The sequence below is a fragment of the Erinaceus europaeus genome, chromosome 3, assembly GCF_950295315.1.
Source record: "Erinaceus europaeus chromosome 3, mEriEur2.1, whole genome shotgun sequence".
Lineage (NCBI taxonomy): Eukaryota > Metazoa > Chordata > Mammalia > Eulipotyphla > Erinaceidae > Erinaceus > Erinaceus europaeus.
This window is the reverse complement of record NC_080164.1, coordinates 84,576,026-84,589,716: the sequence shown is the minus strand read 5'-3', so window position 1 is coordinate 84,589,716 and position 13,691 is coordinate 84,576,026. Positions and strand designations below refer to the sequence as shown.

Sequence of the window (13,691 nt, the reverse complement as noted above, 5' to 3'; positions counted from 1 at the left end):
TTCTGTCTGGGGTTGCTAGCCTCTGCCTCTGAGGGCAACACCTTGGGCTCTGCTCGTGGCTCGGCCCCGAACTACATACGATGGTCTCTCCCCCAGCCCCACCCCCACCCCACACCCCTAGCCCCGGGATGCCGGAGCTGAACCAGCGCCTACACAGATTGGGGGGGGGGGGGGGTCCTGTTACCACTCGGAGGTCGCACAAGCGCCACAGAACTAGGGAGAGGATCAGCCGGGCGGGAGGACAGAGGAGTGGGGAGCCCCGCCACCTGAGAGCGCTCAGGCCTGCTGCCACCTCCAGCGCCGGGGGGACCGGCCAGGGGCTGCCCGGAGGCCGCCCTGGCGGTTGGAGCTGCGGGGTGCAAGCACCCCGCCCCTGGAAACCACGCGTTTATTGATCGTCCGAGCTAGGCTGCTTCACTGGCAATCCCCGAGGAGGGTTCAATTTGCCCTTGTTTTCGTTGCCACTCTCTCTCTCTCTCTCTCTCTCTCTCTCTCTTCTAGGTTCGCCGAGGTGCCCCTGCTCTGCGTTTCCGCTTGGCCGCGTCCCCCCCCCCCCCCCCACACACACACACACACACCCGCTTCTCCTGCCTCCCTGCTGCCTCCTCCCCCTGCATCTCCATCCCCATCCCGCCCGCCAGCCTTAACTCTTTCAGCGGGGTGAGCTCCGAAACTGTCCTTTCCCGTCCCGGCTGCCGTGCAGACCGCTCTAAAACAGAACAGGGAGGAATCATCGGCATTGAAGCATCCCCAGGGCTAAGAATATCTTGCAAGCGAAGCCCCAGCACTTAGGACAGAGAAATCTATTCCCTATTTGGGTGGGTGTTCACACACACACGCACACACACACGCTGTGAGCTTCCGAGCTCCGTCCCTCAGGCCGACTCCGTGCAGCGGGGACCCCTCGAGTCACTGGGGGGCTGCAAGGCACTTACACGCTGGAGCTATGGGGAAAGGTCGGGCGGACCGCTTTGCAAACAGAGCGCAAGGCTCTGGCAGGCATGCACCCTGCAAACTCACAAGGGCACGCGCGCTCGGTGAAGGCGGGCGCCCCGAGACCGCGGGGCTGGGGGAGGGCAGAGGGGGGCGTGAGACCCAGCGGCAGCACCCCCTCAGCGAGCGATGGCATCCGCGAACTTAAACAAAGGGGGCCGCGCCAAGTGGCCAAGGCGGAGGTGCCGGGAGCGAGGCCGAGGCTAGAGCCCCCAGCGCCTGCAGCCCCCCTGCTCAACACCCCTGACGAGGCGGAGAGGAAGCTGGCGACCGCGGGATGGGGGGTGGGTTAGCAGTGAGGGAGGGGGAGTTTGCCACCGCTGGGGACGCGGCAGCCTCTGGGCATCATCAGCATGAATGGTGCGTCCCAGCCGCGCGCTTGACAAATCGAGGAGACCTGCAGGGGTGGGGGTGCTGGAGGGCGGCCACACCACGCAGCTTTAGCTGCAACGGAGGGACTGCAATCTTCCGGGACACCCCCTTCCTTTGGTTTCCCTCCTGACTCCCTCCCCCCTCCCTCCCTGCCGGCGATCAGCCCCTTCCTCCAGCTCGGGGCCCCACCGCGGTAGCCCCAGCAGCAGAGGGGGCACCCGCAGCTCCACCGGCCGCGAAGAGTTAAGCTGCTGCGGAGGGGGCGGGGGAGGGGCGGGGAGGAGAAAGTGGCGGAGGGGGCAAAGGAGGGGGAGGGGGAGGAGCGGGGGCGGGGGCGGGGCCGACGCCCAGGAGCCGAGGGGGGGGCAGGTTTCTAGCTCCTACGACGCGCTGCCTAAATTAAAAAGCAACCAATCGGAACGGCCGGAAGGGGGGCCGCTCGTCCGGAGCCAGTCATTCTGGACCTGCCAATCACCCAGCGGGTAGCCAATCAGCGGGGCCCCTGGCGCCCGACTTCCTTGTATTTGGGAAAGTGTGGTGGTGGGTGCGCGCTTGCTGCTGAGGGTAAACATTCGACAGTCCCTGCTCCGAGAGGGAGGGACAGAGAGCGAGCTGTCAGATCCCGGAGCCAGCGGGCAGGCGAGGAGGGCGCAGAGAGCGAGCGGGCGGGAGCGGGAAGTGAGCGAGGGACAGAGGGCGCGAACCTGGGCACTGAGCGAGCTCCTCCGCAACTCCGCTCCGGCCCGGCCCGCGCCGTCGGTGCACCCTCCCCGCCGGAGCTGCTAGTGTCTCCAGGACCCTCTATGCACACACACACCTCCACCTCCACCAATGCACTCCTCCTCCACCACCTCCTCCTCCAGACAACTGCTGGGAAAAAAATAAAACACCAATCATCCCACCGCTCAGCTACAAGGTAACAGCCCTTCGACTTCGTTGTTTTATTTTTTTTTTATTATTCTGAATTTTTTTCCTCCTGTTCGATTTTTTTCCTCCTGCTTCTTCTTCCTTGTTCTATTTGTCTCCTAATCTCTGCCCACAAGGAAAGATGTCGCACCAGACTGTGACTGTTGCGAGGAGAATGAAAAAGAACTCTTGTTTCAGAGGCTGCCCAGAGCACCGGCAATAACAACTTGAGAGCAATGCACCATCGCAAGAAGTTTTCCTAGGACAGACCCAAACTTGAAACGAGAGGACCGCAGGGGGAGACCCAGAGGCCGCCTCTCCTCTCCTCTCCTCTCCGCCCGCGCCGCAGCCCGCAACGCCACGCCTTCCGGGACCCGAAAAGTTTGGCGACTCCAAATGTGCCGCTGAGCAGCAGAGCGGCCAGCGACGGAGGGGAGGCTCGGGGCCGAGCGCCGGAGTCTCGGCCGCCCTTTGTTGTCTCCTGTGAAACCCTCACTCAGCAGGTGGACGGAGCCGCCAGCGCCCCAGGACAGGCAGGCGCAGGCCGGCGCCCCGCCCGGCGAGCCCCGCTGGAGCGAGCCCGCCGCGCCGGGGCTGGGGGGCGGCCACGACCCCCCCTGAAGGGGGCGGCCACGGAGCGCGCCCCGGGCGCCGAGCCCCCCTCCCCGGAGCGCGGCGGCGGCGGCTGCTGCTGCTGCTGCTGCTGCTGCTGACCGAGGCGGCCCGGCCACCCCCGCGCCCTGCCGAGCGGCCTTGCAGCTGCAGCCGGGGGCGGCGGCGGCGCGGGAGGCGGCGGCGGCGGCGGCAGGGCAGGCCGGGCCCCGGGGCGGGGGGGCGGGAGCGCGGCAGCGGCGGCCGTGGCGGCGGTGGGGTGGCGGGAGCGGAGCGGCATGGCCACGGCGGCATCTAACCCCTACCTGCCCGGGAGCAGCCTGCTGGCTGCCGGCTCCATTGTGCACTCGGACGCGGCGGCTGGCGGCGGCGGGGGCGGCGGCGCGGGGGGCGGCGCTGGGGGCGGTGGGGGCGGCATGCAGCCGGGCAGCGCAGCCGTGAGCTCCGGTGCCTACCGGGGGGACCCGGCCTCGGTGAAGATGGTGCAGAGCGAGTTCATGCAGGGGGCCATGGCCGCCAGCAACGGCGGCCACATGCTCAGCCACGCACACCAGTGGGTCACGGCCCTGCCGCACGCTGCAGCCGCAGCCGCAGCCGCAGCCGCCGCTGTGGAGGCCAGCTCGCCGTGGTCGGGCAGCGCGGTGGGCATGGCGGGCAGCCCGCAGCAGCCTCAGCCGCCGCCGCCGCAGGGCCCCGACGGGAAGGGCGGCGCGGGCCGCGACGACCTGCACGCCGGCACCGCGCTGCACCACCGAGGCCCGCCGCACCTCGGGCCCCCGCCGCCACCACCGCACCAGGGCCACCCTGGAGGCTGGGGCGCAGCCGCCGCAGCCGCTGCCGCAGCCGCTGCCGCCGCCGCCGCCGCGCACCTGCCGTCCATGGCGGGGGGCCAGCAGCCACCACCGCAGGGCCTACTGTACTCGCAGCCCGGGGGCTTCACGGTGAACGGCATGCTGAGCGCGCCCCCGGGGCCCGGCGGTGGCGGCGGTGGTGCGGGCGGCGGCGCGCAGAGCCTGGTGCACCCCGGGCTGGTGCGTGGGGACACGCCCGAGCTGGCCGAGCACCACCACCACCACCACCACCACGCGCACCCCCACCCGCCGCACCCGCACCACGCGCAGGGGCCCCCGCACCACAGCAGCAGCGGCGCGGGGCCTGGACTCAACAGCCACGACCCTCACTCAGACGAGGACACGCCGACATCCGACGACCTGGAGCAGTTCGCCAAGCAGTTCAAGCAGCGACGCATCAAGCTGGGCTTCACGCAGGCCGACGTGGGGCTGGCACTCGGCACCCTGTATGGTAACGTCTTCTCTCAGACCACCATCTGCCGCTTCGAGGCCCTGCAGCTGAGCTTCAAGAACATGTGCAAGCTCAAGCCACTGCTGAACAAGTGGCTGGAGGAGGCGGACTCGAGCACCGGCAGCCCCACGAGCATCGACAAGATCGCGGCGCAGGGCCGCAAGCGCAAGAAGCGGACCTCCATCGAGGTGAGCGTCAAGGGCGCTCTGGAGAGCCACTTTCTGAAGTGCCCCAAGCCCTCGGCACAGGAGATCACCAACCTGGCCGACAGTCTGCAGCTGGAGAAGGAGGTGGTGCGGGTGTGGTTCTGCAACCGACGGCAGAAGGAGAAGCGCATGACGCCGCCGGGCATCCAGCAGCAGACGCCAGACGATGTGTATTCGCAGGTGGGCACGGTGAGCGCAGACACGCCACCACCACACCACGGGCTACAGACTAGCGTGCAGTGAGGCCAGGCCGCCCTGCCGCCACTGTCAGCGCCACCGCCCCCGCTGCCCAGCCCAGCCCTGCCGCCATGCGCAGAGCTCGCCCTGGGGCCGTGCAGCCGCCCTCCCTCCGCCCAAAGACATGCATCCTCGCCCTGCTAGGAGAACGGAAGAGAAGGGCCAAGGGGACGTTTTTCCCCCCCTCTTTCTATAACCCAAGAAATGAGGGTAGGAAAGGAGCATAATAAACACCCAGACTGTTTTCTATGCATATAGATCAAGCAAGCGGATCAGGAGAGCCTGTCTTTATTGTGGTGGTGTTGCTATTCCTTTCTCTTTCACTCAATTTTTTTTTTTGAGTTGTGCTTTTTTTTTTTTTTCTCCAAGAAGGGTGAAGATGCCTAGGGAACCCTAACTGCACTCCCACTGTTACAAGTCCCACAGGCTGCGGTGGACAGCTCCCGCTGCATCCCCTTCTCCTGCCCGCCCCACCACCACCACCACCACCACCGCCACACTCCCTCACTCCAAAGGTCCAAAGGGCTGTCCAAAGTGATCCTCCAAAGTGAAACTTTCTGTGCTGGGAGCAACCTGAGAGATATAGCAGAAGCATCGGTTTAATCAGGGGCTGACTCTGCTCTGGGACCCTGTTTTTCTTGGGGAAACAACACAGCAACTCAGAAATGCAAGACAAAAGAAGAAGAAGAAAAAGAAGAAGAAGAAGAGAAGTCTCCAATAATTTTTTTAAAGAAATCCACATCTTCCGAAATAACCAGACTGAATAGCCAAGCCAAAAGAGAAAGAACAAGTATCCTTAAAGTAACCTTGGAAATAAAAAGCATCGTGCCAGAGCACAGGGCGAGGAAGAAGGGGACTGTCCACACAGGAGAGGTGGCGGCCCTCAGGGGCTTCGGAGGGCTGGTCAGGGAGCGAGGCGAGGCCCTTGCACAAGCCCTGTGCTTCACCGCTGCCTAGAGGCCTAGAGATTCCACCGCTCATATTTTTTTTATTAATATTTTTTATTTTTTATTTCTGGACTGACTCCAGAGAAAGGGATTTAGAAAGACTAAGCACCAGCCGCTGCGCTTCCCTGAACTCTCTCCTCAGTCCGTTGCCAACTCTGATTGAATGGGTGCTGTGGATATGATTCTATAATACTGCCATTTCCAAGCAGTGTTTTTGGTAGGTTTTAATAAACAAGACTTTTCAAAAGACGGCAATATAGAATTGTTAGATCCGTTGTCGATCTAAAAAAAAATTTGCTTTATATTTTCATTAAATGACTTCTTTTAATATTTTATTCAGAATACTTATGAACTGCTGCAAAACGGTAATTTATTTTTCCCCAGATCTTGTATTACGTGTTTTTTTCAGACGAGCACAAATCAAAATGAAATGAAAAAAAAATATGGACAGTTGTTAGGTAATAAGGGTATCTTTTGATGTGATCATTTGATTGTAATTTAATTTGAGTAGTGATTCCGTAAGAGCTGATGGAGAAAATAAATTTGTTAGAATGAAATAGTCTCTGTCTGATACATAAACACTGTGTGGAAAGACCTTTAGAAAAAAATATATAAATATATATTTTTACTAATGCAAATCCCTAAGTAATAGCATTGAGGAAGCAGAATCTGCTCCAGTTAAAGGGGAATCTAGAAATTTGGAGCACAGGACAGACATTTCAGGAACTGCTAGTGATTTCATGTCATAGCCATACCTAAGGCAGTAAGTAGTCTGTAGGTCTCACAATATTTTTTTCTCCCTTCATTTTATTGGGTGTTCTTAGGTGAGACTACCCAGATAATAGCCCTTTTCTCCAAGATGCTTGTGTCCTTTGTAATCCTTATCAGAAATTTGGGCTATCTCACCTGGAAAAAGAAAGAAAAAAGTGCCAACTTAATGGTTAATAATATAAAGCCCACCCTAACCCCCTATTTAAACCTTTTTTTCCTCTTGTTCCCAACATCACATGTCTCTTTCCTTTTTCCAAGTACTACTGGTTGCGAAAAAAAAAAAATAGCTTATAAGGCTATAAAATATTTCCATTCCCGTTATCTTCTGTCAATAACTATATGTGATTGACCTTAAGGTATTATGCTGAGTTTCCCCCCTCCTTCCTCTTTCTTAAAAGACAAAAATTCTGAATGAGACCACACAGCATTACCCTCAGTGTGATCACTAGTGCAAATTGAAGATTCTCCATCTCTCTGTCATCTTGTATCTTCTTTAGTGCTGCTGTTGGGGCGGAGGGGGGGGGGTGAGCTTCTTCTTTTTCTTTTTGTTTTTTCCTTTCATTTGTTTCTCCCCCCTCCTTTTTTTGATCACTCTTTAGATAATCCTGCAGAGTGGTCTCATTTATCAAGTGTTAAGGTGTATCAATTTAAATATCTTCAGATGGTGCAATTGTACATGAATCAATATTTACAAGCTGGGGAAAATGAAAGTGTAATGCCTCTGGTTGTGAATACTAAGGATGCAAAAATCTCTACTTAGTTTTGAGTCCCCTCACATTGTATTTTTATTTTAAGTCCATAGCATGTGATAGAGTAAAGGTTTTGTAGATTGACTGCCCTCCAATCTCATGTAACTGTCACTCACTTTTTGCCTACTCATCTCCACTCCTTCATATGATATTGATGAAGGGGTTAAAAGAAAAACCAGGAAAACTGTGAGACAACAAGGAACAGTTATTTCTTCCAGACAGACACTGTGTCACCTCCATAAATCAAGCCGGGCCAGATGGTTGTTATATTGGTTTGCATTATTTTAAACACCAAATCGTCCTAAAAAAAAAAAAAGTCACAATCATTTTGATTTGTGAAATCTGAAAAAGGCCATATTGATTAAACAGAGAATTAAAAAAGAAAGAAAAGCAAGAAACTACAACTTTACCTTCTTGATTCCTTTTTCTGTTTCCATTGTAATCTCTCTGCCCAGTGAATTTACAGCCAAGGTGGGGAAGGAGGAGGGGGAGACAAAGTTCCTGAGGCAAAGGTTTGTCTGTTAGTTTGATGGTGGGGAAGCAAAGCTGGTCTCATTGGAAAGCTGAGGTTTGGGTGTGGTTGTTTTTATCTGGTGGATACTCTTGGCACGTGAGATGAGATCCTGTCCTCCCTGTAGGAATGGTGGTCATTGAGTAGACTGAGAATGGGTCTGTTTAAAAATTTAAAAGGCGTCTGCTTACTTAATTTGGCCAGCAAGAAAAGAACTGACTTTAGATTTCACACCGTGTGCTGCTAAAAAGCCACCTTTTGGATTCCTCTGGAAGAAGCCTTGATTCAGGGGGGCCAGGATGACTGACTCTTCATTGGAGAAAAGAAACTAGACAAAGTCAGTTTGTTCTATTTCCTTACTTTGCAGTTTTGAAAGTGAGCTAAAGCATGTACTCCATATTTTTTTTTAAATCAACCATTCGACTATGTTTACAAAATGAAATTCATGGGTTGAGAAACAAAAGAGGGTGGTTATAACTGAGAGGTTTTGTGTTCTGGCTTGTATTGTTACACATGTAAATAATGCAAATATTGTTACGTATCACCAGATCCTTTTAATGAATTTGACCATTGTGTTCTTTTGCAGCGCAAGTGTCTTGTGCTTCGTAAAGTGCCCCATTTGTTCCCTCCATTTCAAACCACCCTCTCTTCCCCCTTGGAACCCAAAGGAAAGTGGCAAAGTTCTGTTCCATCAATCTGGCTAATCCCAAACTAGGCCCATTTAGAGTCTGAGGTCTCCTGGGGCGCTCCATCAGTTGCCTCAGCCTCTGCCATCTCCTTCACCCTATCTCCTGCGAGTCTGGGTGATAAATCATTCAAGGTGTATTTAAAACAGTCACTTGACTGTTGTTGCTCTGCCTTTTATTTTCTAAGTATTTAGGCAAGGACTGCTTCTTTGTTCCAAACTAGAACTGTTCGTGATTGACCTTAGAGATCGCTTTTGCTTCCCCTGTAGTTCCCAGTGTCTGCTCATTACCATGCTCCTAATCTGTTTTGTAAGAATGGGTTTCAACATTCTGAGAGTAATTGGTTCTAATATGAAATGCAGCATATACTATGGATAGTTTTATCGATGTGTGTACTATTTTAAATAATTTAACAATTAAATTTTGTTTTTTGAGATTCTATATTTGTAAAGTATTTATCCTGTTGGAAGCAGCAAAACACTGTTGTATTTATTCGTTTATTTTTGTAATAAATGATCGACCTCTTCAAGCTAAATCAAAAATGACACTTTTATACATTTATACCCCCCAAAAAAGGAATTTTTAAGAGGTGGGCATCCGCACCAATTTGTATGTAAATAGAGTCAGCTCTATGTAACTTGGAGCTTTCAGAGCTAAATTGAAGGAAGAAGCACTCCCTCCACCTGGAGTGTAGTTTGCCCAAGTTCCAGGGTAATTAATCAAGCTCTAAAATGGATGCAACAAGTCTTGGCACTAGATGCTGACTAGAAAGGCAAGGTCTAGGGAGGTGGACCTGGTGCTGTGGTTTTTCTTCCTTCAAGGTAGAAGAACAGAAATTAAACAGATTTGTCCCCAGCCGAGATGCACATGAGCAACTGAAACTGTCAGAGCAGAGGCCATGTGCGAGCGACCTACCTAGGACCTGCTGCTGCTCAGACATACTGACTGGGGGGGGGGGGGGGTGCCTACAAGAGAACTAAGTGTGTGAAGAGTCTCGGTGACCCAGGAACAAGGGGACACTGGGAAAAAATATGTTGACTGTGTTGTTGCTGTTGTTACTATGATCCTTTTAAAATGGTTATGAGTGAAGACCCTTTTTCTTCATTTGCTGTTGGTGAACAACTCAGGTGTTCAGAGTGATTCTGTGTAAGGAGTTGGGAGGGGGCATCTCCCAGGGCCTTCAAGATCTGTGGGTAACTTGGTTACCCCAGTTCCTTAAGGCAGCTGCTTTGAGGGCCTGGAGGTCACCCATAAGACCTGCTTTGGCTGCCCAGTCCCAGCATGGGCTTGATCTCAATTTCAGTAAAGAAATCAGGGGGGCTCTGGTGAGAGTAGGAAGTGAGAAGGGCTCTCCTGAACTCTAGTCTAAGAAAGGAAACAGTGCTGAATCTGAAAGGCGGGGAGTGATGGAGGCTGCAGAGATGTGGGTAGGGGGGTGTACTTGTGTAATCAGATTCTTTGATTTTGTTAGCCCCAGCTCATGGCCTATTAATTTGATTACTGTCTCTTTCATTCTCGATTTCACATCCGCGTTGGTTCCTGTGTCCGCAAAGATGGGCTGTGAGCGTGGCAACCAGGAGCCTATGATGTCACTGCCGGCCAGCAGTGGTGGCCTGGGCTTCTGGCAGGCTGTGGTCAGCGACCTTCCCCAGTCTGGTCCTTCCTAGGAATAATCAGCCAGCTCTGGAAGTGACCTCAGAGGTGTCTGGGGAAAAGACAACTGGCATTTGCGCTGTGTGCCCCTGAGTTGCGGGATGCAGAAACCCGGGTGCCCAAGAGCTGGGCTGCCTCCGGTAGAAATAGAACAGCAGTGGGGAGCAGGCCTTGGGGACCTGGTCCTGGACCTGGGCACTGAGGTCAGGGCCAGGGTTGTGGCCATAGGGTGACTGGCTTCCAGTCGGACCAGCTACTGCCAGCCCAAGTTGTTTTCCTTGTGGCAGCCATTCAGAAGAAAAAAAAGAGAGGGAGAGGAAGATGGAGAGGAAAAAAGAGAGGAGAGAGAAAAAGGAAGAAAAAACACAGGATCCTTTCTGAAAGATTTAAATTTCGCGGATGAATTACCATACAGCAGTTGCTTAGCAACTAAATTCAAGCCCGGGCTAAGGATATGCAAGCTTTTTGTATTCTCATTAATAAAAATGCCACTCTGACACCGCAGCCCGACTTTGGATCACTGCAACTTCTGTAAAAGCCGTCGGAGAATACAAACCGATCCTGCCATTTAATTATAGATCAAAAAAAAAAAAGGATCGAGACGCAATGTTTTGTTCACCTATCTTCCTAAAAGCAAAGTGTTGTTTTAAGACCTTTCAAGAGCAATAGCAAATTCTGTTTTGTTTTGGTTTTTTGTTTGTTTGTTTGTTTGTTTTGTTTTGTTGTGGAGTCTGTTGGGGTGACTGATAATCGCCAACTGAAACTTTTGGAAACACAGGTTCAACTAAGCCCTTTCACCGGTGTTTCTGCTCTTGCCCTCTGTCTATCACCAGCCTATCAGTACTGATTTCTCTTACTGCCCTGGGGCTATTGGGAGGACTTAGGCCTCTAGGGCCTAGAGGCCAAAGGGCAGATTGATTGTTAGGGCCGGTGGCTAAAGACAAATCTAAGGTGCAAGAGAAAGAAAGCTGGGAAACTTAGACAAGTTTCCTCAGGAGGGTTAGAGTTCTCTGGCCCCAGTTCTAGAAAACTTGCTGGGAACCTGGGGAAGTGAAGATCTAGATGCCAGTATCCCTATCTCCCCCCACCCAAACACACACACACACACACACACACACACACACACACACACACACACCTCTAGCCCAACACTGTCTGTGCATTTTGCGTCCTAGGAGTCAGTTTCTTCCCCTTGGAGGTCAGGGTTGCCTCCTGCTCTATGAACCATTGAGTTGGGGGTGGGGGGGGTGAGTTCAGGACCAGCCTTCTGGTCTAAGCTATCTGAGGTCCACCATTGTTGCTGCCCCTAAGCCCTGGGACCTTAAAGGGAAAAGTAAAGATCATGCTGGACTTCCTGAGGTTTACACAAAGAGCAGTAAGGAGCCTAGCTTCTGCCACAGTTCAGATGAGGGTAGTGGGTGGGGGGCTAAGAGGCAGGAAGACTGGCCTCTCTGGTAGGCAGGTGGTTTGGGGACACACAGCTCTAAGAAGCTGGGCGTGCCTGGCAGGACTGGAGAGGAGGAGGCTGGCAGGGCCTTATAAAGTTTCTGGGCACCAGTCTGCTTCCTACTCTTATCTTGCCCCTGCAGCTATCAGGGGTGGAGTTATTCTTGAGCAGCCTCTTCTTCTAGTGTTCTGGAAGGTGGAAGGGCCCCAGGAGCACTGAGATCAGCTGCGCCTCCCTGCCCCATTGCCTCATTGGTCATGGTCATTGTCCCACCTGACCCAGAAAAAGTGCATAGAGCTGGGCCACTGCTCAGGATGAGTGCCAGGTAGCTGGTGGGGGCCCAGCCTAGCCAAATAGGCAGCCCAATAGTCTTTTGAAGGTAGGAAATAATTCATAGTAGTTTGAGTAGCATTTAGGTAATAATAATAATACACCCCATACTAACTTTAGTCCCAAACCCTGGCACTTTGGCAAACTTTGGCAACTTTGGCTACTTTGAGGTGACTCTTCCCCATTCTACGCCAGCATAGCCTGGGTGTATGAGAATAATGAACCACCACCCCCTGCCCTTGCAAAGTGGTTCCTTTTTTTTTTTTTTCCCCACAGCACTGCTCAGCTTTGGCTTATGGTGGTGCCAGGGACTGAACCTAGAACCTCAGAACCTCAGGCACAAGGACCTTTTTGCATAACCACTATACTAACTCCCTGGCCTCCAACTGACTCAATTTAACCTGATTTGTTTCAAGTAAGTTTTTTTTTTTTTCCTAATGGTCACCAAGCATTAGCAGATTTGCTGTATGAAGTGCTCATGGGTGTCTTTGTACATAATAAACAGGAAGCCATTTACTGGCAAATACAGTCACCCAGATGAGCCACATTCTGTGTATGTCACTCATTAATAGAATTCTTTCCTTCTCCCTTTGGAAAGAAGAAATGTTAACTTGAAAAAAAAATAAGTATGAATCTGAGGGTGGGGTGGTAGAGAGGAAGGGGAGTGGTTAACTTACTGGTGTCTGGGGGAAAAATGATGAGGGGAGGGAGTCAAGTCAAGTCCTGTCTCTGTGTGTATATAGGGTAAGAAGAGTATTAAAGAAAAACAGCCATTTAAAAGAAAGTTGTCCCCCCCACACACACTCCATTACTTTTGAAAAATGTATGTTGGTCAGTTTTCAGTCCCTGATGTTGCCCAGTGGAGATGGGCAATGTCCTGGTAGCAGAGCTGTAGTGGGTGTGTGGACATGTGAATAAAAGTGGAATTTTTGGGTTCAAGCCCCTGGCTTCCCACCTGCAGGGGAGTCCCTTCACAGGCAGTGAAGCAGGTCTGGGTCTTTCTTTCTCTCCCCATCACTGTCTTCCTGTCCTCTCTCCATTTCTCTCTGTCCTATCTAATGATGGCAATAACAACAACAATTAATAACTACAACAGTAAAACAACAATGGCAACAAAAAGAAATAAATTTTTTTTAAAAAAAGTGGAATTTTTATAGCTGGAGCTAATGGGAAGAGGATAGAATTCCCTCCTTAATTTCTGTGAGCACAGTTCTAGGAGTATCTCTGGGCATGCCTGTCACCTTTCCTTCTTGCCTCTGGACATAGGAGGTGCTGGCTGGTTCTTTATCGAAGTAACTTTCCCTAAGTGAATGCCCTCCTTCTGCAATTTGGGAGAGGAACTCTGGGAAGGAGCTGTCCAGGGAAAGACAGAAGTGTGACTTGCTGATGACTTGCTGAGTAAGTGATGAGGTATGAGGTCTTAGCACGTGTACAGACAGGGCACACATGAAGTCTGTCTGGGTGCCCTGAGGCTGAAGCACCCCTCCCCCTCACACATACACATACACACACTGGCCATTGTTGTAGGCACAAAATAATGACATAGACACCAGGAGGTGAGGGAAACAGAAACATCTTTTTACTACAAAAACAAAACCCCAAGGCCAAGGAAGGTGTGCTCTGGGGCCATCTTTCATCACAAGGCTAATGCCTGTAGAGGTCTGGGCCACCGCACACTGATGTCCATTGGCAATTCATTTTAAAGACCTTGCCTGGTCTGGCATCAGTACTGAAAGAAAGGTTCCCAAAGCCTGCCACCCTCCCACTTACCACCTAGGACCAAAGACTGGGTTATTCCCAGGTGTGAGTGGGCACTTGGAAAGTTTGTGCCATTCTGCTCCTTGAGGATCTCTGGTGGGAGAGAAAAAGACCATTATTTCATTGACATCACCAGGGCTGGAAACACTTCAGTAGGGTTTTCAAAATTAAATAGGTATAATAAGAAAGTATAGTACCCCCAGAAACTAAT

The 13,691-nt window shown here is 52.5% G+C and overlaps 1 protein-coding gene across 2 annotated transcripts; it reads left to right on the top strand.

Moving 5' to 3' along the window:
* The first annotated feature begins 1,907 nt into the window (after positions 1-1,907).
* Positions 1,908-8,733, top strand: POU3F3 (POU class 3 homeobox 3). Of its 2 annotated transcripts, none has more exons than XM_060187608.1 (2): positions 1,908-2,281; positions 2,470-8,733. In XM_060187608.1, the coding sequence occupies exon 2, from the start codon at positions 3,162-3,164 to the stop codon at positions 4,632-4,634; it is 1,473 nt and encodes a 490-aa protein (XP_060043591.1). In that variant the 5' UTR covers positions 1,908-2,281; positions 2,470-3,161; the 3' UTR covers positions 4,635-8,733. The 2 variants fall into 2 exon arrangements, with proteins under 2 accessions (XP_060043591.1, XP_060043590.1); XM_060187607.1 differs by having other exon boundaries at positions 2,409-8,733.
* Positions 8,734-13,691: the final 4,958 nt, after the last annotated feature.

Coding starts and splice junctions, on each gene's coding strand:
- POU3F3 (XM_060187608.1), top strand. CDS start 3,162: ATGGCCACGGCGGCATCTAACCCCTACCTGCCCGGGAGCAGCCTGCTG.